The 27,953-nt window shown below is 40.9% G+C and overlaps 1 protein-coding gene across 5 annotated transcripts in view; it reads right to left on the bottom strand.

Annotated features, from left to right (window-relative positions):
- The window catches only part of MAST4 (microtubule associated serine/threonine kinase family member 4), a 274,356-nt gene that overhangs the window by 94,365 nt on the left and 152,038 nt on the right, over nt 1–27,953 (bottom strand). Inside the window, exon 1 of one of the 5 annotated variants that reach the window (XM_055699404.1) lies at nt 10,405–10,608. The exons of the other annotated variants lie outside the window; for them this stretch is intronic. Coding sequence (XP_055555379.1) covers nt 10,405–10,496 — 92 coding nt within the window. The 5' untranslated portion in view covers nt 10,497–10,608. Of the gene's footprint in view, nt 1–10,404; nt 10,609–27,953 lie in introns of those variants that run through there. 5 annotated transcript variants of the gene reach the window in all.

The following is a 27,953-nucleotide window of genomic DNA, read 5'->3' as shown; positions in this document are numbered from 1 at the left end:
GTTTTGTATTTCCTTTGAAACATTTCCTGTACAGAGAGGGGGGGAAAAAAAAAAAGTCTGCTGCTCTAAGATTTGAGGAACACACATTCGAAAAAAATGTGAGGAAAATTCTCAAATTTGAAAAACAAGAAGTAGTTTAATTTTTTGATTTTTTTCCACCAATAGAAATCAGAGTCTTGCAAAAGATGATAATATTTTGATGTTTGGCAAGACAGACGAACACATACAAGACACAATCAAGCAGGAAGGAAGAAACTAGATTTAAGTATATTTCCCAATAGAACTCATGCTCTTTCATTAGTCATCAGTCACAGATGGGGAGCAGATGCCTCCAAACACAAGAGTTCAATCAACAAAACACAGCAGAAGGGCCAGGGAAGAAGCCAAATCACCAAGCCTCAGGTAAGGAAAAAAAACCAAACACAAAAACAACAAAACAAAACAAAAAACCCACACAAAAAACCAAGCTGACTTACAAAACGTGTTACAGATTTTCTTTGTCCATTATATGGGCAAAGCAAAAGGTAGATGTTCTGGTAAGACTTGATGGTACAGTGAACTGACATAATCATCCTTTTGCACGGGGTGTTCATAGACAAGGTGAATAGAGCATATTGGACTTGTCTGACTGCCTTTGCTTCTACTATTACAACACTTACGGAAATTCCCTTGACATACCCATGCGTACGAACAAGCTAGACAGGCCCAGACTCACCAAAAAAGCAAATCTGTAAAACAAATGTACACAATCTACTTCTTATTAGTTAACTCCAAGACGGTTAACAGTATTATCACAAAGGATATTAGTTAATTATGACTTCTTACTGAACAGCACTGTCAGATGAATGAGTTAACATTCAAGCATCCTCCTTCCAGTTTCCATAAAAGGCAATAAAAAAAGCTGTGTTTTTATTTACATCATGAAAACGGTCCTGACAACGAATTCTGGTAAACACCAAGGCATTTGTTGGTAGAAACAGAAGTCTGATTTATTCCTATTGTCAGTAACTAGCTTCTGTTTCATCAAGGACTGCATTATTATGTTTATGTTTGAACTACATTAAATCTGTAAAGATATATTTATCAGCTAAAAGTTCTGATAAAGATTTTTGCCTTCTCTCAGTCAGCATAGACTGTAATCAACAGGAAACATCCATGACTGAAGGCACAATTTCACTCCAGATTGCTACACCCATTGATGTTAAATTAAATGACACATATCTGGTTTTGGAATCTCCAACAAATAATTCTGTCAAGAAAAGAACCAGGGAAGCTCCGTTTTCTGTGTTTCCACGTCCTCCTACTAAGCACTACATCACAGCACTACAAACCTCCTGGCATAATGTTAATCTGTCATACTCCATTCGCTCTCCAAACCCCCTCTGAAGTCACTTTCCCTCACTTTTCTTCAGCTATCCAGAGTGCAAGAGATGCTTCTTGCAGCCACTGCAATGCCATCTTTGGGATATTTAGCAAGAATGCCACAATGTCTTGGCTGGAAGAAGGTCCTGCCTCCCAGTTACAGAGCCCTCTGTGTGTCCATCAGGCACAGGAAGTCCTCAAGTTCCATTAATAGTTTGGTTTGGGCTTGAAGAGGAGAGATTTCAGAATCAAAGTACATACATAGAAAATATGCTACTCTTAGAACTACTTTTGTGTTCTACTTCTGAAGTTTCTGCATACTTTTATGTAGGAATACCTTTCCAGAGAATTCCAGCAGCTCATCCAAGAAGTTGATAATACCAGTTGCCCAAAGATAATTTTAAGAATAAGAATTTAAATTAAAATCTGAGTATAGTGAGTAAGCTTCACCAAAGGAAAGCCAGCTAGTTCAAACTACAGTACCCATCTTCCCTATATTTCCCATCTTCCCTATAATAACTTCAGGACTTAAAACTGATGCATAAACCCATGATATTTAAATGTATTTAAAACAAAAATTATAGGCTTCTTACAGAAATCCATCTCTGATGAAGAACTTCAGTAAGTAACTATTTATTTATCTGTATTTTATATATATGCTTGTGTATGAAAGTTTATACAACTTCTTCTCAGGTACACATGAAAAAAGGCAAAGGGTCAATCAAAAAGGCACTGCAAGTGGTTCCACATGTGCAGGTTATCTTGTGTGAGAAATAGGATTCTGTTCAGAAGCCTGTGCCAAATGTCATACAGGACAGGGGCCCAGCAGCCCAGAGAGGGAAGACTGACTACACAGTGTTGCTGAATGCATGCAGGAAAACAGCTGGGGAAAATAAAAGTCTATCCTCCACAACTGATTCAGTTACGGATATCTTGAGTGCTACTTAAAAAAAATTACAGATAACAAGTACCAGCATTCAAACAAAGTAATTTTTAATTTATCAGGATTATTATTATAAAATGAATCCTTCCTCTATTTCTCAAGGGGGGTAAAGTGAGAGAGAGATCATGGGATTTCACAATGTAAATGCTATACTAGTTTGAATTAGTCATATGCAAAAAATCCAAAGAAATAAACCAGCTCTTTCCAGTGACAGAAGAGAGCTGAGATTTATTTTAAATAATAAAAAAATATTTAAAATATTTAAATTAATCAATTTGGGAAGACAAGCCACATTTCCCAGAAATCACATTCTAAATGGCTGCACTTTGGGAATTTTTGAAAGCTGTAGTAGACATGCACAATATGAACGCCATAAATACCCTTGCAGATGGAAAAGTGTCTATCCTACTTATGCCTAGATATGCCTTTGATAAAGCACAAATAAGAAAATTCAGTTTTTCTGATTGTTGAGCTGACCTCATAGTATCAATCTCACTCAGCTTCTCAAGTATTATTTTACAGCTACTGCTTGAGTATTAATGTACACAAATGCCTGTGCACCATTATGTGTGTGGATTTATTTACCTTCTGTAAAGGTGTATACGTATGTACCGATACATATGAAAATAAACAAAAATATTGGTAACATTTCCTCTCCAACCTTGCATCAGGTAAGTTTACATTCATGCAAGTCCTCTGAAAACAAAAAATAGGGATTTTGTAAGACCCACAAAAGAATATTCAGACTGATGTATTCCCTCATTGACACATACAAAAGAAACACAGCTTGTTTTAAAACAATCTTACTGCCTTGAGAGAAATAATGTTTTTTTTAAACTCTGCAATAATATAATCAAGCACAAAGAGGAATGAGGTTATATACATCTTCATTACACTAAATTATTTCAATGTGTGACACTTCACATTTATTTCAGCAAATCAGGCAGCATTAGGAATGGTATTTCTTCAATAATCAACATCCTTGACTTTACACAGGACTACCTTAGTCTACCCACCATTAACACAGACTTTTAAAACTGCTTGCATGTAAACACTTAAACTGATTTTTTTTATTATTATTAATAAAACTGAGTATGTGTACCCTTTATTTCCCTGTAATTTATGACGTTCATAACTAGTGGATGGAAGTTTTAAACCAGTCTAGTTAGAAAACACAAGACACTGATCACATATAAACAGCAATTCTTCTACCAGTAAGCAGTGCCTCATTTTTTTTTTTTGTGTCAGGGGCACAGCAGGGGTCTACTAGTGGATAATTTTTAAAGAATTTTTCTTTAATATACAATTGTAAATCTAGGTTAAAGCCAAATGATAGAGATCAAAAGCAGGCCATTACATGCTGGAACATCTATGTAACTTCTGCATATGCAGAAGAAGGAACAGGTAAGATAAGAAAATTGCAGCAGTTTTTACTTTCTAATCACCAATCCCAACATGGCAGTTATTTCATGGGAATAACAGATTCTACTTACAATAATAATTACAAACTTTCAAGAACAATAGAGCATGACGGTTTTCCTTATCCCTGAACAATTATTTAGGGAAGACCATTGCTAATTGAAAGAAAGGCTGTAAAAGTCAATATATTTATTCTGGCAAGACCCCAATATTTTTGTACTCATCTGTCAGTGGCAGGAATACCAGTAACACGCAGTTTGTGGCTCTGAAGTCTCTCTGTTTGGTAGATCAATCTGGGAATTGTTCCAGTGTACAGTACTTCTGAGATACGTTTATATTTACTGGGAGCTCTGCCAGTAGGATTTTCTTAGTTCACTACCATTCGATTTAGTTTGACCATTTTAAATAAAACCATAAAATTGACCTATCATGAGATTTTAAGGTTGTGCTAGAAGTGGTGTTTGTTTTGGTTTTTTTTTAAATCTCAGCTTTATTCAGGTGGAAGAGTCTACTGAAGCCGATCTAACTAATACGTATCAAGTATACAGAATATGCACTGCTACAAAAAAGTACTGAAACATTACTGCTAAGTAGTATGTTGTCTTAGAAATGAATAGAAAAATGTCACAAAGTATATTAAGTGTGATTTCCTTAAACGTCTCTCCACTGTACATTTAAGTCACATGAAAAATTAAGTCAAGTAACCATGCACGGTGTTATGCAGTAGACTCCCACACGAGATGAAATTCAGAGTCCAATATAAGACACTTGCATATTATGCCTCGACACAATTTTATGTATTAATACTATATATTTTTGTGGGGGGCTTTAAAATTTAACAATTTTTGCAGTTACTAAACACAATTATTGCAGTTACTAAATCTGCAAAGGTTCAGAGACAAAAATCCTCTGAAATGTTCTCAAGAGAAAATCCAGGAGCCATCACTGAATGCAACGTACCTGCTGAATAAGGCTGAATCAAAGATAAGTGAACTTTCTGTTTTTCCTCAGTTTGGGAAATAGAGTACAGCACATACGCATCTGTCCTGGTGCCAGTGCAGCATTCCTTCCAACAAATCTACCTCCTACTAAACCTTTTCTAACGACATGTAACATGACATTCTGATCCAGCTCCACAGCCTACAGATAATGTGGCAATATGCACAGAAGAACACACTGAACAGTTTTACACCATTATTAGTGTAACAAGTTTAATGAGCTTTGTTAAAAATGTTCAACCTAAATCAGCTAGCAGTATCTTCATATTCTAAACACAGTGGCTCAGAATATTGAAAGATTTCATTTCTCTAGAAATCATTACCACTCATGTTTCCTACTTGGTAAGCCATGCACACTGATAGGCCTAACAAATTCACAGGGAACATACCCTGAAATCCATTTATCTGACCACCATTTTCAGCTTTGACAAAGAACTACCAGAGGCCCATCAATCAGTACGTGCAGCCACACAAGTAGGTGCATAGCTTAGTAGCTGCCAGAAGTCTGAAGCTCTCTGGCAGAAGGTGCAGCAGAAGAGGCAACTATTAACCACTGCATGAGTGAGCTCCTGTGTGCTTAAAAATTACATTTGAGAAGGACCAGCCCACTTTTAATACAGCAAGAACTGTAATAGCTCTGTAGAACATCAATAGCAGATGTAAGCCAAATTCAATGGACTACAAGGACTGAATCTGTGTAATGTGCCCCCATCATATGACGTGTCCCAACAACCACTGCTCATGAAGGGACATCTGGACTACTGTCCTTTTGATTCCCCGAGTAAGGAAGACAAAGACTGTCTCCTACTGTGTAACATCAGACTAACCACAGTGGTTGGAAAAAATAAAAATAAAAAATTTACAGCTTCTTTCAGCACATTCCAGTGCTTTCCTACACTTCTTTTTTATTTTTTCTCTTATTTCAGCTTTCCTCAAGTTTTCTACAGTAAGATCCTTTAGTCAAATCCTGAAGATCTCAACTTGATTCTAACAAAATGGGATTCTTTCCAGAGCAAGAACTAAGCAAAGAACAGGAATATGACCAGATGAATCCTCACCAGTCTGGCTGAAGCTACGAAACAATGATGGCTCATTGGAGAAAAACTGTTGTTGCCAACATTCAGATTGTGAGCAGAACTTGAAATACATTAATTGCTTGAACAAAAAGATTAGCCAAGTGAATCAACCAGCATAAAACCAGCACGTTCACTTTGACAGTGAGACTGCAAGGACCATACCCCTAACACACAGCCCTTACTGTCAATAAAGGGAAATATAAGTATCAAGATATATTAACACTTCACTATATAGCACAGAAAGCAGTAGTATCATTAGTCCAACAGATTAACTTCTAACAAAACATTCAATGACAATGTGTTCTGAAAGCAGAGATAAGCCTACACGGATGTATTTCTTACTCCCCCCAGTTTTAGGGTAACAAACTTCTCTAAACTTACTCAATATCTATGAGGATAATAGCTCCCTCTTTCTTGCATGTACGAATTAAGATGAATGAAGATGGTTCAAAGTAAGGACGCAAAGCTCTTCAAATCACCACACTCCAAAGCATATATTAACAACATAAATACAGCAAAAAGCAATCCTTTTTAAACTTTTAGCTGACATTTACTGCTACCTAACAAAAGTAAAATAACTCAAGTTGGAGCAGAGGCAGATTCAGCTGGCATCAACATGATTACACTTAATTTCTGTGGCTGCTTCTGTCTTAATAAGCATGCTTGGGTTTTCTTATGTCACCAACAGGACCACTTTTAATGAATATTATTAAATAAAACAATCCATTTATAGTATACTTACACATTTCTGTGTTGACAAAGGAAAAAACCATTATCAATACAAGAACCAACAGTGACAGTTTATATCATAACTTTAAAATCACTGCATTCACTCAAACTATTGGCTCAGGCAAGTTCAGAAAGACTGCTCAGTATTTTCCAGGAAGTATGCTGACCCGAAACTAGTAAAATATAACATAGTTTGACAACTCCATTATCTGAGCTTCCAGTAAAAGTTATAATTTTCCTTCTTTTTAACATTTCAGAAACGATTATGAACTGTTAAAATGTATGAAACTATTACTTGATGATTGATGAATATTTTGATCTCCCTATCAGGAAAGTCTCAATATCACTTCAGTGACTGTACACAAATAACATGAAGTTTCAATGCAAATCTAGGAGTCTGCTTTGGCTGAGAAGCAATTGGGCAAGCATTCACTAATTCTGTGCCTTCGGAAAAAAAAGAAACCCAACCACTCTGACTCAAGGAAGAACAACTGTAGTAACACTGTTCCAGTGCAACTACCTCCAAGCAGCAAGAGAAAACCATCACCGCAGCCACCACCTCCCACCACCACTCATCCCTCCACCCCCTTCACCCCCCAAAAAAAGAATCACTGGCTTGTTGGTTTTGTAAAAGATAAACAGAGAAGAACAGAGACAGAAAAGTGGCAGCAGGAAACTTAATACATAGCACAGAATGAAGCAGAAAGTACTTTGTGATTTTTCCATATGAAGAAAGTATGTGCACATCTATACATATGTAAATCTACACACCAAACTACATAAATACATGTACGCACAGAGACCCTATCTCACACACACACACACAGAGTTTTCTACTCCAGATGATGCCATTTTAGGCAGGAACCTACAAGTTGGTATTATGAAGGGTCCACACACCTACAGAATAGAAAAAGAAATTAACACATGGTGGTACAAGTTTTTTCTTTGTAAAAGGACACGGTGTAATACATGTCATTTGATTTGAATACCAAATGCCTCCAATTTATAGTTTAACAGAATTTTTCTACCCACCAGTCCTGAAAACCCACTCCATGACTTGAAAGTCAGGCTGGGATATTTCTTGTTCACATATCACTTTCAGAAAGAGCTGCTGCAATTGAAATTCTGCTAGAGACTACTGTCGGAAAACAGAAGTAAGAAAGCTGTAATGAAAGACCTCAGTCAGCAAGTAAGACCACAAACTAAATTTTAAGTCTTAGTGCCAGGTTTAATGCTGCAACCTGAAGGAGAATAGACTACCTTTTCATTCTTTCACTACTAAGAACCTCTAACAGAAATAAATGCCTATATCAACTAAATCTGTACAAAGATAATTCTTTGTATTAGCAGACAATTCTATTATCCCAAGTGTCAAGAAAACAGGATAGCACTCACAGGAAGGATAGGGCCTAGCAGGCCACAAGAAACGTGGTAGTATAGGTAGAAGCAATTGAACAGGCAAAAGGAACATACTTAGGAGGCAAAAATGCACAACCAAAACATAAAATCAATGTCCTCACATTGGCAAGGAGTCCCAAATACAACTGCTGATACAACCAGAAAGAACAATGAACGTCCCTTGTAAACCTTTCACGAAGCACCAAGACTTGCCATTAGCTAGACAACCGTTTCATAGGCAGTGTTACTATTAAGAAAAAAAACCCTCTTGAATCCATGGATGCAAACTTTCACTTAAGCACAGCCAGGAAATTCAGATCACAGGAACTAGACTCCCTTTGAGGCTACTCATAGCCTACCCTTTGGTCCTCTAAAATGCTGGAAAGCTATACAAAAAATCAATGGCTACCACTACCCACCAGCACTCTTTTTAGAAAAGACATCCTTCAGCTATCCTTCCAGGTTTTTTATGCAATAGTTGAGCCTACAGCTGACTGTGAGTCTGTGAAGCCAGTCCAGAGGACACAGAGCTCAGAACGTGCAGACCCAGCTGGTACCTTAATTAACCCAAGCCCATTTCTGCAGCAGATTGTTTTTATTTCCTCTTGACTGTTTCACCACTAACAATATAGGGGTGCAAGGGACAGGTCCATTTTTAAGAAAACTGAACAAATGGGTCAGCCAGCCTTCCCCTGGAGAGAGCAACACAGCAGATGCTGAGCTTCCCCATCCAGATGAGAGAACCAGCCTGAGAAGGGAGGGTATTCTAAGTCCATTAAAGAGTAAGCGGCCTTGAAACTGCACTGCTGGCTTTTTAGTTTCACAGCGCTGCGACATACTGATTTTGCTACGGAGAAGGCACTAAATATTGAGTATCCCTGTAACAAATAAAATGTAACTGCATATACTATTCACTGATACACCATGTATGTGACGTGCGGAGACAGTATTCAACACTGCTTTAAAAATTCTTTCAAATATTTCAAGAAAGCCAGTATTCAATGCATTTGAAAAGCAGGAAGGCATCCGAATACTAAAAAAACCCCCGCAAACAAAAAGTAGTATGCATGCTTCTTGTGAAGTCTACCAAGTCTCTCTCCTCAACCTGCCATGCAGCCATACACTTTATAAAAGGTATTTCTAGGTCTTCACATAGGTGCAATCCTACTTGAATAAGAAAAATGAAGACTGTTTCAAAAAGCCTCAGCACATTCCCCCTCTTTAAACACAGATAAATTTGCAGCAGAAAAATACATATGGCCTATCTGGACACTCAGTTGATGCTACGTAAAAAAAATAATAATGTATTTACAAGAGAGGGATAATAATTATTTTAAATAACTCAGCACTTACTTACACCTACCCCAAGTTACACACATAAAGAATCAATATACACTGAAAGAAGAGTTTTGCATTGATGTGAAATAGGCCACTTGATTTTCCTATTTTAACTTGCTGCCATTCAGTAGACAGATTTTTTTCTTTTTGAAGAATACCAGTACGTAAATGCTTAAGGCTTAGGAAAGGCCCTAGGAGGCCTGCTAAGCCTCTATCCTGCTTGCTTTGTGCCAGCTTTTCAGCCAGCAGAAGAAACATATCACACACATTCTCCGAAGATAATATGTAAGCTATTCCTCTAGGTACTCACTTTCACAGTCAGAAGTATGTCATAATTTAACACCACAACTGGTACATCTCAAAATGGCATACGGGGTACTAGTGAACAAAGTTACAAACTTCTATAAACTTTTGCTACTCCTTGTGACAGAACTATATACTTTACTGTAAAGGACACCACAGCACTAAAAACAATCAAGATGTCAAGGCTTGTCAGACTATTGCCCACTGTTGGTTGTTTCTTTGGTTTTTGGTTTTGTTTTGGTTTTTTTTTTTTTTTTACTTTTACTCAGTATTTACTATTCCCAAACCTTTTTTTTTTTCCTGCTGACAATAATGAAAACGCTACAGAAATACAAAGGGGGGTCGCTCCTATATTACCAGATGTCTGCGAGCCTGCCTGTGAGTAGTTATACAAACCTGTCTCTTTAAGAACGCTGAACAAAGCAGGCTATCTTAAGTTGTCCATATAAAGTATATCTGCTCCCGACAAAAGGTCAAATATTTGAGAGGAAGCTGTGTCTTCAAGTTAAAAAAAAAAAAAAAAAAAAAAAAAAAGAAAAAAAAGAGGGGGTGGGGTGGGGGAGAAGAAGGCAGGAAAAAAACAAAACATCTCATGAAAGGCGGCAGAGCGACACGCAGTCCGGCGGGAGCGGCGCGGGGCCAGCAGCACCCCGGCGGCCTGGCAGGGGCAGCCCGGCGGCTCCGCCGTTCGGCACCGGGAGAGCCCAGAGGCCGCGTCCCGCCGCCCTTCCCGGCCGCGCCGCCGCCGCCGCCTCTGTCGCCCGCCCGGGGACCGGCCCCAGCCGGCGCCGCGCACCTGGCAGCGGGAGGGACCCACCGCCCCCGCCCCCCGCCCTACCTCTGCGTCCGGCGGAGGCGGCTGCCGCCTCTCAGGTGGGGCAGCGTGAAGTTGGAAAGGACCGTCCAGAAATTTGGGTCCGACATATCCATCTCCCTGCGCGCCAGACCCTAAACGCGGAGTGCCATGGCGCGAGGCGGGCAGGGCAGCGTCCCCGGGCGCTCTGAGGCGGCCGAGCGCGGAGCGGCGCCGGCGGGCGGGCCCGCGGGGCGAGGCGGGGCAGGGCGGAGGCGGCGGCTCGGCCCCGCACCCCGACCCGCGGCAACTTTACCGTGCGGCTGCTCCGCAGGGCGCCGCCCCGCCCCGGCAGCGACCATTCGCGCCGCGCAGGGGTCGCACCGCGGGAGCCTCGGCCTCCCCCCGCCCGGCGGCGGCCCCGCCCCCCCCGCCCGGCGGCGCGCGAAGCGGGCGCCCCGGGAGCCGCGGCCTCCCCCCACCGGCGGCGCCAGGTGCGGGCCCGCAGGCCCAGCCCGCCCAGCCGCTGCGCCCGGCCCGCTGCAGGCCGGCGGCGAGCGGGGCAGTGCCGCGCCCGGAGGGAGGCAGAACTGCAAACCCGCCGCGCGGCCGCCGTGCCGGGACGGCCGGGAGGGACCATGGCGGTCTGCTTCGGTGCGCAGCGTCCGCATGGCACTGCCCTGACTTCGCGCTGTCCCGGGAGAACGGGCGGTGCAGGTACCTCGTTACTGCTGCTCACGTCGGCTACCTGCCGCTGCAGGCACCAGGCGGCTGCCGCAGGAAGCTGGGACACCTGCCTCCGTCACCAGGCCCCTCTGGAGAAAGCCACCATGGAACACGGGCGGGCTCAAGGATGGTAGGGAAGGGCTCCGGGTGCCTCTTCCACTCAAAACCGTGACCTAAACCCCCGCAGGTACCGACACATTTCCTCCTCCCAACTTTCCTCCTTTGCTTCTCTTCTCCATTGCCAGCTGCCAACCAGCTCAGCTGGTTTGCTTTCTTGACACCCCCACCCGCCATCGTTCCACCCTCACCTTACGTCTCCTTTCAGCCTCATGTGCGCTGACTGCAGCCCTCAGCCTTTCCACCTCTAAGGCCACCGCCACCCTCAAGCCCTCCTCTCCCCCTCCGCAGCTCTGCCTAGACCAGCGTTCTCCCTCACATCTCTGCAGCACACAAAAGTGTTTCTAAAATTACTACTGTACTGCATTGCCATTCGGTAATGCCTAACTCAAGCTGTCAGAAGCAGTGGTGCTCAGGTACAGAAAAGCAGTTACACCACGGCTTCAAAAAATCATGAGGTTGTCTGGCTTTTTTTAAAATGCTTAAAATTTCCATCTGCCTTTTTGTTTCCCAGAGTCACATTTAAGGGACTTGGTCGCATTTACAGTTGGGGAAAGAAGGCTGCAAGTTTTATGCTGAAACTGTTTTGCATATTTTAGTGAAAGCAAGAATCCTGCATCATCTCAACATCGCAGGAGCTCTTAGATACACACTAACTACTGTGATAGCTGGCAGCACTGCACTGAGAGAAATCACGTAGTGCTGTGATTAAATCACCCAAGGCTGTCTGCAATAGTAGGAGGAAAAACATGGGAAATGCAGAAAACCCTGATGTAAAATACAGACTAGTCTATCACTTGGTTGAAAGAAAACTCATGGTGCAGAATGCCGCACAGCAGAGCTGGAAGGGCTCACACACCACTCGCGAAGAGACAGCTTTCAGGTTACCAGCTCAGCATGCAACACAGCACTGCAATGACGGCCCTCGTTTTGAAAGCTCTCCGGAAATACATATCAAAAAGGCAGCACTAGTGCTCTCTAACAAACAAAAACATGTTTGGTGTTGGGGTGCAGAGGAACAATCTCTTGGGATAGTTTTACAAGTCACGAGTACAAACTTTATCTTATGCAGGAGGTGGGTTTAGACAATAATTCAGTAAGGTGTTCACACAGCAATTACCACCAAAGCCCTTCGTACAAACCTCCAGCAAGACACCACGTGCTGACACACCACACAGGAGAATCATGTCAAACTTCTCTAAAGGTATCTCAATTTTAGAAGAGACCAGACCCACACAAAGAGGGAAAACAGCCCCATCTAGGCCTCAGGTGTCAGGTTTTCTTGTTCAGGGTAAGGCTCAAGTAGCTGCAGAGGCTTGTTCTCAGGCCCGTGTCCACCTGTACCACTCACCAGGGCTCAGCCGCAGGGTGCTTCCCCACCAGCCTGCATCCCTGCTCTTTTTATACCCCTCCATTACAACGGGGAAGTAGCATTCACATCTACTGCAGCCAGTAACAGAAAACCTCTCGTCCATTTCTTTTCACTTTGAGGCATGTTTGCCCATATTGAATGTGAAGTTTTAAGGATTTGTGTGAAGGCAAGCATGGCTAGCAACCCTCCTTTCTTAAAACATCCTAAGGAGGAAATTCCCAAATCTCTACATAAGCACTGAGAAACACCTCGTCCTCCATGTATTCCACTATCTTCTCTTCTAGGTACACAAGCTTTTGCCTGTAATCAGCATGTTTGGAGAAAGGACTGTACATAATCATGAAATCGAGGAATTTTACCTGTCTGGTTTTGTGAACAGCACTGGCTAAAGAATAACAACAGTCTTCTACCTATCACGCAGGAAAAGTTTCAGTGTCCCTATTGCCTGCCAGCTCTTCCCTCTCCTCACCTTTCCTATAAGGCAGTTAAAGGAGTACCTTTCCCCTCTGAGTAACAAAAGCAGTTCAGTTTCTGTAACTCAGCCAAACACATCACGTGCGGGGTGATCGTGCAACATGGAGGTCAAAACTAATTTCACAGACAAGGCCAAAAATTAGCAACCGCCCCTCCTGCAAGGCCAGGCTGTAATTCAATTCAATTTCTTTGTGAAAATCTCTACCACTTTATCAACAGTGATGTGAAGCCTCCAATTCCAAAAAATGAAGCAAAACTAGCCTATCATCTATAGGCAAAGACCTACCTGAAAAAAGATGATTGCTGCTTGCAAGTAAGACAAATGCTGATGGAAAAGAAGTTTAATCCTTCTGTGTACAACCAGAGAGATGATTATACCAAAAACCATTACACAGCCCCCAACTATTGCAATATACATTTCACAATATGACAAGTTGGATTTTTACAAAAGCAGAAAGGACTGAAGACATTCTAGGTAAAAGTTTCTGTCCGTTTATCAGATGGTATCATCATCAAATGGGAGTGTCATTCTACATGCAATGCTGAACATCATCACTTCAAACTGTGGTTTCTCATGGTAAAACCCCTTGAATTCCATCTCAAAACCCTGCACAGACTACTCACAAGCAATAGCTCCCCAAGTTACATGACATGTGGATCCCAACACAGCTTCGCCTTCGCCTTCTGCACACAACTAGATGCACACACAGTCCTGCTATCTCATCAGGCTGTTTCTAACATGGGCTCAAAAGTAAGCAGACTTGATTTTTTTTTGTTTAATTTTCATTAATTATTTTTCTGAAGTACTTGGTGGACATATACATATTAACGCTCTACAGAGACTTTGACAAAGGTATGGAAATGAAGGGAGGAGTTGTGAGAAGTCCAGCACAGTCCCAAAACAACTTTATATGAATTAATGTGCTTCGTAAAGGGAAACATAGGCCTTATCCTTAAGAGCACAACATGTAAATGATGGTGAAGACTTTGTAATGCCTGTCAATAAACAACATAGTTTCCAAAGCAGTGCCTGCAGTTTGTGACTTTCCATGACACAGAAATACCTGACTTCAAAGCAAACGTCTCAAGGGAGAGGGAGGTTTTGCAAACCAACTAAGTAGGTACTACGCAGCTGCAAAGGGGCCACCTTCTCTCCCAATTTAGTGAGCTGAACCAGCTTAAGTGCGGGACAGCCCAGGACCAGACCCAGAACTAGGGAAGCCGAGCAGCGTATGGTCAGGTGGAGAGGTAGGGGCAGCTGGACCACTTCCCTGGCAGCAGCTATCACTTAAAGGGGAGCCTCTTTCACTCTCAGTGCTGATAGTGCTACTTATCCTATACAAACACAGGCTCAATAGCCAGATTGTGTCTTGTACTGTAAGCACAATTTACTCACCTCTGCCATGCCAAACCTGACAAAAACCATTGAAAAAATGCAGATGATACAGTAGTCCAAAATACGTAAATGCAAAATTCTTAGGAACAGGTCTATGGCATACTGATAAATGTATACTTGATAATCAGATATTATTTGCCTGCCACAAAATGTTACTGGTATGTTCAGGATCTGTAAATAACACTCCTTTAGATTCAACTAAAACCAATGAATTCTGTAGTTGCACAAAATAACTAAAATACAACAGCTAAGAACCTGCAAATGTTCCTTAACAGCATTTGTTGCTTAAGTTTTCAGCTATACGGCTACCCCCAGAACAACAAGCAGCTCAGGCCACTTCATCACTTAAGAGATGCTTTACTATGTAACATGGATAATGAGTTTTATTTATCACAAAGGATTAAATATGGTGGCAGATAAGAAAACCAGTGATAAGGATCATTAAGTTTTCCCTTTTGTATTCATTTGAAGATAAAAACATCACTCAAGTCAGAAAAGGTGATTAATCCAACCCTTCCTTTGAAAAAAATTACACTTCCGAAAGCAAATGTAAAGGCATCCTTTAAAGAGTCTCATTCAATACATAAGCAAAAAAATATTTCATAATGTCAATATTTACTTGCAGTAATTAACAGCAATAAAAATTCTGCCCCAGAAACATATTAATTGTATAACACTGACTACTGATTTTAAGTACCACTGTGAAATACCTAGGAAGTTAACAAAGTGCATCTTTGAAGCCAAATGCAATACCAACACTAAATCAGTATTTTGCACATACTAGTCCAATGCAAAAGTTATCTAACCTACCTTATTCACACAATAATTACACTAATACACATTGGTATTTTTCAAAACTTAATGACGATGTTCTGGAGTCACTGCTCGAAAGCATTACAGACTGCTCGAGTCTATCAATTTTATAGCAAGATGTACACTGAATGGAGTTCACCAGCAACAGTACACATAATAGAGTGTTCCCTAAAAGATGCTAAGACTAGTAAAATCCTAATATCATAGGCCTTATACTGAATAACGAGGGTAAATTTGTGAACCATGAAGAAGAAAAGGTTGCTTTAAAGCATCTTCTCTAATTTCATGGGAAAGGATGACTATTCACATCTTCTAACAAAAAAGAAATGCTTCTCATTCCATCAATGCCTTGGAAGGATGTCAGATTAGAACTAAGTTTGTGGATGGGTTGAAAGGAGGTTTTTTGGTTTAGTGGAGCCTTTTTACTCAGATGGTTACTATCCAATGAATAACAAAGGAACTGGCTAAGCTGCTTATTCAATTATTACTATTTTCAAAGTGTTTGGGGTACCTGGAATTTTTAAAACAGTGAAAATAAGCTGTCATGCCACCGCAATACTTTAAAAGGACAAACAGGATACCAGCTGCTGTCAGGACTGAATTCAGGTATGGCAACACAGTGTCACTAAACACTGTTTTACACATCAAACAGTCTGCCCAAACAGATCATTTCAAATGAGGTTTCAGGTCTGGTAAATAAACATCTCAGCCAACAATACATTGAGACGTGTTACAAAATGTTTAACCTGTCTCCTCAGAATGTTTTAGTAACTAGCACAATACAAAAATTCATGTACAATACAGTAAACACAAAAACTCACCAACAGGTTTGAAAAAGTAACTGCACATTACATGTTTCTCATACAGGGTTATGTTCTTTGTTTAATATAATTCAATATAGATATCAATGATCTGGAAGAAAAATATGATAACCTTTCTACCCAACAACATGAAGGAGATAAATAACAACAGGAACGAGATAGTTTATCATTGGATAAAGCAGCCTTGTTTGAACAACATGCATTCTAGTATTGCTGGCCATCAAGTCATAGCAAGGCACAAAAAAACCGCACAGCCATAATATATGGCAAGGTTCTGGAAGGCAGAAACAATGTAAAGAATTTAGATACTATCACTGATGAACAGCTAAATAGGAGCACTTAATGTGATGGTATAGCTAAAAGAATAAATATCCCTCAGACCTACAAGCAGGAAAATCTCTCACGGGAGTAAGGAGATGATACAACTGAGCACTGAGGGGCTAGAAGTCAAGTTAGTTGTCACATTTCACAAAGGTTGCAGAAAATTCAGGAGGAGTTCAAGGGGGAAAAAATTATAATAAAATCTGAACTATAGTCTGCAGCTTGAAAAGCTTAATTTATTCCATTTATCCAAAGCTAAAGGGGCACCTCGCTTGTTCAGTGTACGTATCCCCAGCAGGAAGAGATTTTTGGGAGAAGACAGGTTGTAAGAATACTGAACTCCATCCTGTCCCTCTCTGACACGTAGAAGAGTTATGGGTTCAAACTGAAGGAGTCGGATGAAAAAAGCAGTTTTAAATTCTGTCACCTTACTCATTGTAGCACAGTGTATTCCCCATTGCTCTGTCTTGTATGCCATATGCCTTTCTATCTAAGAAAATAATCACATTTCGAACAGCAGTTAAGAGGATAGATAAAACAGTAGACAAGGGTCTACAGCATATTTTGTATAGAAAGTCAAACTAGAAGATCTTATTTGTCTGTTCAGTCCTTAAAACGTATTAATTAGAATGATTTTTAATGACTATTAACGACAATGATTGAAATCTTGCTCCCTCTAGCGGTTGACGCTGATGTGTATTACCTTCCCCTACTGACTTCACATGATTTTCACTGTGGGATGTACATTGTAAAAATAAGCTGAAGAAATCACCAGAAAGAAGTTTTTTGTGGGTGTACAATGCATATTTGCCAAATCTCTAAGTTTACTAAGAACCGTTTGTAGATACATGTAAACACTACTGCTCTAACTAGTTCTGAAGTAACGTGTAAAATTCAAATAAACCTCCCACTGCTCTAATTAATTATAGCTCATTTAATATAAACACATCTAGGAAAAACAATGGTCCCAGCATCTCTTCCCATTTCTGAAGGGCTCTAAATAGATGCACAATATTAATTGGAAGTTAAATATATTGTGTAGCCCATCTGCATCAGGCATCAAAATTTGCATCAGGCCACACTATTTTTAACCCAACATTTTGCTGTATGTAGCGGAGTGAGCCAACGGTGCTGACAATTATGCTTTGTATTTGCTCTGGTCCCAGAGATTAGCTCTTCCTTCTGAGCTAATTTAGCAAACTGGCAGACTAATGAGAAAGTGTAAAACAGCTATTTCCCATTTTTATCCCTGAAATTACATTTATCTTGGCAAGTAAAGGAAGCATTACTACAGTTCAGAGGTGTTACTTTATGTGGTAAGCAGTCCAGAAAGGAAGAAAAAACAGAAAACATCTGATCAAAATGTCATCATTTTCCAGACACCGGGGTGCTTGGACCTTGACTTCATTATCACAAATGCTAGAAGGGGTAAAAAGTACCGTATTACATAGCTAGTATTAACCTACCCTGCTTTGTTTTTTTTCTTCAAGTGCCTATTTGCCAGAACTCGGCAGCATCCTCAGAGGATCACACCATTTTTTCAAATCACTAATTAACAATTTTTTTGGCAGCGGAACCACCAGTATAGATGTGAAGGTAGATGTGTTGTCCAACAGATATGTAAAGAGCAGTAATGGAAGTTTTCCATGGGTTTGAGCGTTCATGTGAAGTGATCATACATTTAAGAGACTTACTTCGTTGCACTGGCTCAGACCACTCTACAAACTTACACCTCCTTCTGACCTCACACATCCAGCCATATTTTACCATTCATCTTTTAAAATCAACAGCCACGGCCTATATGGCAAATGACATTATCGTTTCAGGGTCAAGGTGAAATTCTTAAATAACTTCTTAAGAAAATGTGGATACAATCATCCTCCTAAAACAGTATGTACTTTGCTGCTTTTATACATGCTGCTTCACAGTTGTAGTCAACTAAGCTGTATTTTTTGAGAAAAAAAATTTGAAATGTAGAAAAACTACTTTTTTTTCTGTAGAGAAACAGAAGTTTTTTGAACTGTAAACTTAGAATTGTGCTCTTTAAAGTTTAAAACCAGATAATTCTGGTAGACTGTATAAACATTACATCATACAGCACAATCTTTCTGCACCTTTTTAAGATTAAAATATTCATATCGGACTTTTTTACTAGGAGGAAATATGTTGTTTAAAATAGAGTTTGAAATACATCTGTAAAAAAGACTGTTCAGCATTTATAAGTTTTGTGTGATTTTGTTTTGTTTTAATGACTTGTTAACACATGGAAAAGAAAACCTAAAACCTCCTACCTGCAGGCGGAAAGGCAGTTAAGTGGAACATTTTGTCATTCCACCACAGCTTTCTGGTTTGGAGAATCCCAAACAACATACTCCTACAAGAGCAATACTGCTTCTTACGCAGAGTCATGTTCTCATGTCCAGCTCTGCCGCAGCCACCCACTGCAGTACTCACCAACCGAGGTAACAGATCTAAGGGATTCTCTATGCAAAACTCACACGAACTCGAGGAAGAAATTCAAGCTCAATTCCTGTTCAACAGCATTCAACCCTGACAGGTTTGGGAAAGCTGTCATCCTGAGTTGTAACTTTTCTCATTTTTGAGATGCCTTTTGTGGTGGGGAGGAGGTTAAATGGAGGTCAGCACAGGGAAGCACTTGCCTGTCAATCAATGTCTGACTAAACCAATTCTGGTGATACTGAACTTGAAAGCAGTTACTCAGTATAAATGCTGTCTTCAGTGAGACAGAAAACTTCATCAGCTGTAATATTTACACACTGAGTGTCCTAAATTAATGACCTGATCAGCACAAGACTGATGGCTACAGATCCGTTACAAGTTTCTGTCACAGCAAGGAAATTAAATGCTCCTCCCCAACACTGACAAGTACTGTGTTTATTTCAGCTATTTTATACACACGATTTATTTTCAAATCCTGATTTAAATCTCAGTGAATAAAAATCAAGTGCTAAGAACTCAGAGCTTTGCAGTATACATACACCCAAGTAGCTGCATTTCCTGAGCTCTTCCCTGTACTCATCTGGCTTCATACTTCACCTTATCTGTGTGATGGATCTTTTGTCAGCAAAACGGTGTGAGACGGAACACCCCATGCAGTGCAAGCCGGCAAATTGGAACTCAGGGACATAGAAAGTTAAAAGGGGAAATATTATGCTTAAAAGAAAGTTATGTGGACTGCTCATTAAGGTTACCATTGAGATTTCAAACAATGAGCTAAGCACACAGTCGTGCAAGCTGATAACATCCTTCAATTGCTTTCCACTCACCCTTAATGCTGTCCTGTTCAAAAGGCTAAACAAAAAATAATAATAATTCTGTTTCAGCTCACACCCCATAGTTAAAATCTGAATTTCTGAATAATCCTAATTAGACTTGGCTCATACTCTTATGTCTGTGGGTTTTCTGAACAGTTAACTACCCTGTCCCTCAGATGGTCCTGCAGCTGAATAATCCGAACTGTACACACAGATGACACAGTTGCCAAACAGACCATCAATAGAAGCAGTAAAACTAACTGCACAGAAAGAAGGTAATTTTACGGAAACAAAATGGAAACCAAGCATCTAGAACTACAAGAGTGGTAAAGACTATTTCAGTTAGTCATGCTTGTCAAAACATGAGAGAAAACCCTCAAAATAAAGCACAAAATACCAAAACTTATATCATGGCTGAGGTGCTTCAGGGTCTAAGACCTAGTGTTATCTAATCACTTAATCTGTTTGTGCTTCAGTTCTCCACCAGTAGAGCAAAGATAATAATGCCCTACTACTTCTTGGGAGTACAGTGAAGATAACTCCAGAAACATTTCCTCAGATACTAAAAAAGTAGGAAAGAAAAGGAGAAGACAACAGCAGGGAGATCTTGAGGCTGACCACTCCACAGATTCAGAGGTACTGAATGACTTCTACAATCCCCACCTCCCCACCCCAGGCAAAGACCACACAAACAGAAGTTGAGAGGGACTCAGATGAGTTAAGAAACAGTCTTAAATCTCTCTCACACACACCAGACAGAATGACAAGAATCACAGAGTATGGTACGACAAGTCACAGACTTCCACCTTGCAACCCCAATGACAGGCCAACACATTCCCTTTTAGCTTTTTAGAGCTGAGAGTGCACATCAGCATTCTGTAAAACAGAAGCTACAGCTGGCACCTCGATTGTCATCAAAACTCTGTGAAAACCACATAAAACAAGGAGTGCAGGATCAGCACAACCTGTACTAGCTGTTCTTACCTCCAGCATCCTGGAAAACTATCAGTCATAGTGGAAATGAGGGAACTAACCGCTCAGCTTTCAAACAGCAGTTCAAACCACTGAGAGTCCTAATTTCACACAACTGTCCTAATAATATCAGATGACCTGATTACTCCATTCCTGTAAGTGCAGAGGATGTCAGTTTATGGAAATACCAATATCCTGGTACAAAAGGAACTTAAACCCCACACAACTACAAATATACATTCTTCATATGCCAGCAATAAAAAAACCCAAACCAACAAACAAACAAGAAAAACCTGCAGCAACAACAAAAAACCCCAACAATCAAACCCACCAATCTCAAAACCCCTTCACCTCTTCTTCAAGTTTTTGAATCATTGAAGGTGATTCAATTCAATCAGCCTCTCCTTTGACCATCTCCAGTCATGCCTGGACAAGGCTTACCATGAATTTTAATGAGCCGAACGATGTGTGTAAAATTATGTTTCTTTCTCTCAAATCAAGCATACTCCTTTATGTTGGTATTTTCAATTTTTTTTAGAGGGATTGGTTCTTTCAAAAATGATGTAACACGTCAATTCTGCAAAATTTACAAGAAACCACACTTAATATCGACAAAGGATTACCCCAACAAACCCACCAATGGTATAGCCTATTTTCTATCCTGCTCTTTGTCAACACCCACACTTGCACACTTTGGCACAGGCACAAGAGGAGAAGATTTCACCAGTCCAGTGGCAGACAGCATGTGGACAGCCTGAATCTTCTCATGGCACAGAAACTGCAGTATGGAGGTGAAGGAGAAACTTAACAGACCACTTATAATGAAAGAGACTGGCTTCAGTTCATACGTACCTACACCAGCACTTGTCATGATCCCCTCCACTCAGGTACTACAGCAATTTTTAGAGGTATTCCCAGGTTTTATCAGCCTGGGAGGTCACAGAGCATTAGCAGCCTTCCCAGTGTATTTGTCAACAGAAATAACATCAGACTACAACCTCTAAAACATGACAAGCTCCTTCCAGACTGCTGTGGCTGTACTTTGGGGTCCCACAGACATGTCTTCTACAGTCCTTTTGTTGTGTGAAAATTTTAGGCCCATTTCTGGTCACTGTTTACCTCTCTATCAAATTGCATATCTGTGTTCCTAGCCAAGCAGCATCATGTCATCTCCCATCCAAGAAGCCCTTTTGGAGAAATCCCCCTCTCATATCCTTCAAGGTCCATGTTTTGTCTGTAAGACACACTAACTTAGCCCTGAGGCTCTAAAACTCCCATTGACTTTGCTCTGCTGCAGTGTTACGGTGCTCGAGCCACTAACTGCAAACCACCTCCTTTCTAGACCAAAGAGGACCTTGCTGACTCTCCTAGCAGCAGTTTCTGAAAAGCAGAAAAAGCAGCCTCCATCACTTCTGGCTTAAGGAGAGGACGAGACATGCTTTTGCTCTACGACAGTGGCTTTCTTACTGCTGGGAAAGAATTTTGCAGTTTGGGTCATTTCCTCCCACGGTCTGCAAAGCTAACTACCAGTCTGCTGCAGAGTGCCCCATGGATTTGAGCACCTGACTGCTCCAGCACAAGCTCTGAAAGTCATACTGTTCGTCAAAGCCATACAGCACAACATGCACCCAAGACAACGCAGGATCACATGAATACTGACTTTTTTGTCATGCACACAGAGAATGGTTACCACATTTGACAAACACACCAGTTTGAAAGTAGGGTTACTAGGAGAGGGAGACAAGGACACATTCGAGTTGGTGTCACTCCAGCATCAGGCACTTCAACATCTCCTGCTTCCCAGCACTATGCTCTAGCCCAGGAATAGTTTTCCCAGACCTTCTAAGAATGCTGGTGCACCCAGCACTAAGTAGAATCGCCTCCTCAGAGCTGCTCAGGACTACATTCACTACATTGGCTCTGGGACCATGCTGCACATTTACAACAGGCCGGCTGCATCTTATCTTACAGCAGATGGAGTCACTGGGAGAGCTGATGAGTTTGTGCCCAAATCATGCTGTCATACACCAGCTGTCCTCCCCTCCCAACTTGCAGGGGAACTGTTTTCCTGTTTTAAAGCCAAGAAACTATTTTGCTGAATAGCTCTTCGGATCAGGAGCACTGGTCATCCCTGCTCTAACCACTAACACAACTTCTGGATCAACGTGACAAACTAGCCAAAACTGGCACCAGGGAAAGGACTGCTAAGTCTCCAATATAGCAGTTTGGTGACATTCTTCAGTTTTGTGAAGTTGCTGCAAGGCACTGCTTCCAGGAACCTACATGAAATGGTTAGTGGCAAGCAAAAGGAGCAACAAGATATCTGACAAATAAAAGGACTGAGAAGATGGTACTTGTGAGGAGCTGGGCCTCGTGCTTCTTCATTCCTACTCGCAACTTCATTTTGAAAATATTTATTTTTCAAGGTTTTTTAGAACTTGCAGCTATGAAGTTATCACTTTAATAGCATTCAAGAATACGCTGATGCCAAAGCAAGATACTTTCTTCTAAGGGATCACCAACTTTCATTGAAAAGCAATTCAGCCTGCACAGCAGTGAAACCAAGTTGTGTTGTGTACAGCAGAAATAATGAAGCCCTCAAAAAAACAGGCCGCTGCAGGGACAGCACTGCCTTTCTGATACATACTTTCTTCTGCATTCCTCACTAAAAGCTTTGAGAGTCTCAAAGGATTTCTTCTGCTGGAATTGGTGTTGTAGGGAAGGTTGATGCATGCAGCACTGATTTCTGTTCTGCATCTACTTTTATTAAGGTGTGATAAAATGATGCAGATGCAACATAATGCTGCAGCGTTGGCACAGAGCAGCAAGGTTGAGAGTTTCCATCTCAAGAATTTATCTGCAGGATTGTTTCTCTGGCAACTCATCCAAGGACCAGCTGAAATTTGTCACTGTACTGCACAAAGACTGCAGAATTTCTGAACTTGGGATAACAGGAGTGGAATTAGCTCAGCAAATACCTCTCCTGGAAGAAAGAAGTGAGCTGCTGACGTTCCTACCAGACCAAACTTTCAAAGAAAAGGACAACTGGAAGGTAACCTAGCAGTTTCTCCGTATCTGCAAGAATTGATTGGCAACAGACTATAGACAGTAGTCACATTTTTGACAACAAACGGACCTTGAGTTCAAGATGTTTTAAATGCTTTTCAATGAAACCACATGAAGCCATTCTGAAGCCATACTACTGAAGTCTGACTTTTACATGTAGGTTGAGACAACTGAGCCTCTGGAGATCTACAGTCATTACTAACAGACACGTCACTGTCTGACCAGCGAAGCCTCTAGGTCAACAGGTACAGTCACCGCAGTGACTAGTGATTGCTGTTAGCAGGTAGTTTGCATGCAAGTGAAACTGGTATGACAACACAGGAAGAGACCAGACTGTCCATTTTCAAGTTTATTTCAAGATCTGTCTAGAGTTATTTTCACATATACCATGTGGATCAGCAAATTTTAACCACCTCCTTGGCTTGGAGTGATTTCTGAACACCACACATGGAGTACTCAACTCACCTAGTCTCTATGTGGCCCCAAACAGAGCCCCATGATGTCTTCTCTCCCTTCCTCCAACTTCTGATTTATGTATGGCATATTTTTTGCAAATATTACAAACTTTCACTTGTTTTGGATTTGTGGGGTTTTTTTTAAACTGAGAACACAAAAAAAAAAAATTTACAGAGCTCTACCCTTCATTTCCTGCTTTTATTTCACTCTTTCATCTTTCAAACAAGACATAAGGAATGTGATGAAAAGCTTGGACCAGCTCTTTATTATGCTATCATGTATAGCAGTTAAAAGAAACCAAAATTTGCCTCGAAGGTAAATAAAAATCTGCCCCAAAAGTAATGCCAGGTTTTGGTTACAAAAGGTCATTTGTCTTTAAGAGCTGTATGGCAAAAATGTTCACAGATTTATCAGTGAACACTTCATCATTTTAGGCTTCAAAACTAAGTAATGGGAGCAGCACATCAAATTATGGTAAAAATGTCCGTATGAGGGTGTATCTCAGTGGAAAATACTTCTGGAAGACTTTCATTCTCTGCTTTAGAAAGTAGTAACGCAGTTCAAGAAATCTCCATTCAGGTCATTCCTATGACTATGCAGCCTTCAAGGATGTAAAACAGTCTTTCAAACAGTATTTTGAATAAAAAATAGAAAGTCCTTACTGTCTCCAGACCCAGTGTTCCCACGCTACAGCACCACGCCACAATTACTGGAATTCACAAACTTAATTTCATATTACCTCCCCAGAACACTTAGAAAGCCTAACCTACTAACTTAAAAAAAAAAATTCAACAGTACATCCAAAACACAACTCAAAAGGCCAAAAGATTAATAAAACTAGCACACAACTACTTTGGGAGGATTTTTATGAGAGTTCAGGGACAGGATATCAACAAATTGGCATTTAAAATGATTCAGATGAGCTCTCTGTCTGTACTTTTCAGACTACCACAAAAACAGCTGTCAGAAGAACTTCGATTTCCTAAGATGGCACCTTACACAAAGAAAAACAAAAAAGAAAAACACAGCACTACAGCAAAGAACTATGTTTCTTTTTGCACTACAGCAAAGAACTATTCAGAACTAAAATTCTGTTATCTGTGCCTCTAAGCTGGAATATGCGGTAGGGAGAAGGGGCTGTTGTTCTTGCTTTAATTGATCTAAAAATACATATATAGAGATCTTTCTTCTGAGTAACATCAAGCAGCACAAGCCACAAATCAAATTGCCTCACTCCGCATAACTTTTTCTAAGACTACACAAGCTTTTAAAATGCACTTAAAACCAAATCTTTACATATCAGCAAATTAAGTTTTACACCTACTCCAGAAGCTGTACAAAACACCACTGTAACAACGCAGGCTTAGCCGCCCTGACTCCATGCCAGTGTGCAGCACATAAAGCTGCACTTTCTTTATTGCCAGCCCCCAAAAAACACATGGGATCAGAAATTTGTATCCCCATATCCCTCTTGGGTGGCAAACCAACAGTAAAGATCCTGCAGGGAACCCACTCTGAGGATGGCTGTGCAGCTCCTGCAGTGCCCGTCTGGACCCTCATTTACACCTGTGCAACCCTATTAAGACACTAATAGGCTTTTACAGATGTAACTGACTGTTCCTCAATAAAATAGTGATGATTCACGGGCAAAAACAGAAACAGTATGTTCTCCCTTGCTGTGATGCTACAGGGCTCACTAAACTTAAAAGCCTTTGAAGTAATTCAAAAGCTGAAGCTGGTGTAGCATGTTTAAGTATACCGCATATCAGACCTGCTGAGTAAGGGGCTGCTTTTCCTTAGTAGCTCCTGATAATTCAGTTCTATACCTCAAAAATCTTAATTCATGCAAAAAACTGTGTGTCATTCTCCATTTTCTGAAGTCCCAGGGCAAACAGCTCTCCCTTTGACCTGTCACAAGTCTTAATATGGCCAAGTATGGGAAACAGCTGAGGAAAATGTGTTTTGTATGGTTAAATAAGTGCTCCCAGAAGGAATTCAAACAGCAGAGACGTAACTTTGGAGGAGACAAACTACCTTTGGAGGAGAAAGACAAAGATTAATTTATTTCACCTTGAGGAACTGACGCTTTATGGTAGGCGTTCATGAATGCTAATCAGATAATTCTGAGATGAAACAGCAGGTTTCCCCTGTTTTAAACAAAAATGAATAATTTGGGAAAGAAACGGAGTCAAGTGATTCCTTACCTCATCCACATCAGCCCTTCTCATGACCTTCCTGTTCCAGGGTAACAAATAAACAACTTCATCTTTCAGGACAACCTTAACAGCAATGTACTTTGTACCGACCTCAGAAAGCAAAGGTGGGAATAAATTTTAAAGAAAAATGTTTGCTTGAGCATCCCTGGGTATGTCAGCTGTGGCACTGAGACACAGGGAAAGGAGGCGTCCTCTGACATATGCTCCTCCTATGCCTTTTATAAAACCTTATGAATTCAAGCACTAGCAGTTCTACAGTAGATCACACAAAAGTAAAGAAAGTACCATGAGACCAGAAAGGTCCAAATTTAGTTGCTAACTCCTCTACAGGAATTTTGCTCTACCTTGAGAGGACTATGTCACACTTCTGCACAAGCCACTCCCCATCACGGAGGGAATACTAATACTTCCTTTTCTGCAGTACTGACTGTCTGACGTATCTAAATTATACGCTTACACTAACCAGTACGTACAACAGCTGTCACCTTAGCTGTTACCCAGGTCTGAGCCAGTAGCTTTCAGAGCTCCAGCACAGCGCTGTCAAAGGAGATGCCCTCGTGTTGGTGGAGTGCCAGCCCAAGCACCACTGCTGCTGCCCCTCGTGACGCTGAAAACTGCCCCCTTGCTTCCTCCCCACTCCCCTCCTGGGACAGTCCTGTTCTCTCTCACCGTGAATAATCAGGGTAGGAACACAGTCGTGGCGACAGGGGCAAGGACAGGACTGGTAACAGGTTTCAGCCATCAGTTCAGCTGTGCAAGTCTCCAGAGGCAATTTTCCCATAAGCAGCTGCCCCAAGTGCCCCAGCCCAGCTATCCTGCACCACGCGGCAGAACAAATAAAGACTGACCACACCACTTCGCTCCCCACTGAAACGCAGGAATATTGCTAAGTTTACAAATGATACTACTTCCTTCCATAATGCAAAAGCTGAACAGCAAACTGAATTCCCACTGTCCCCTGTATTTTTCTGATGGGTGCATAAGCTCATGTGGGCACACAGCATCATACAAAGCTAGAAAACATTTAAAAGCTCTTTAAACAGGCTCACTTTCAGAGCAACAATAACAAATTGCTAGAAACTTTCCTGCTCATTCTTTTGTAAGATTCATCCATTTCACCAAGGGTTTCATGACAGAGACCAATACAGTTATTAGAAAGTAGCTATTTCAAGCTTTCTGTCTTTATCCCATTCAGTGAAGCAGGAATGAGGGGAGGGGGGGGCAGGCAAGGGGGAAAATATACAGGCAGAGAAAGGGGAAGAACAGGAAAACACTGACTAGGTTTTGATTTCTGTATTCAACAATTTGCTAAATAAATTTAAACAACTTAAATATAGTTTCAGGTAAAATTAAGTAATTTTTATTTTGACAAAATTATAAAAAAAATCTGATCATTCTTCCTTTGGCTTGTAATTGTTATTCATTCATATTATATATTCTGGTTACATTTAATGAAAATATAACTAACAACATTTTTTCGCAATTTCCAGATATAAAAACCTAATACTGAATACCAGAAAGTGGCTAAGAGCTCCAAGCTATTGGTGACACTAACTTCCCCCTCGGCTT

Source organism: Falco cherrug, chromosome Z (genome assembly GCF_023634085.1).
Source record: "Falco cherrug isolate bFalChe1 chromosome Z, bFalChe1.pri, whole genome shotgun sequence".
Lineage (NCBI taxonomy): Eukaryota > Metazoa > Chordata > Aves > Falconiformes > Falconidae > Falco > Falco cherrug.
This window is presented reverse-complemented; position numbering and strand designations above follow the sequence as displayed.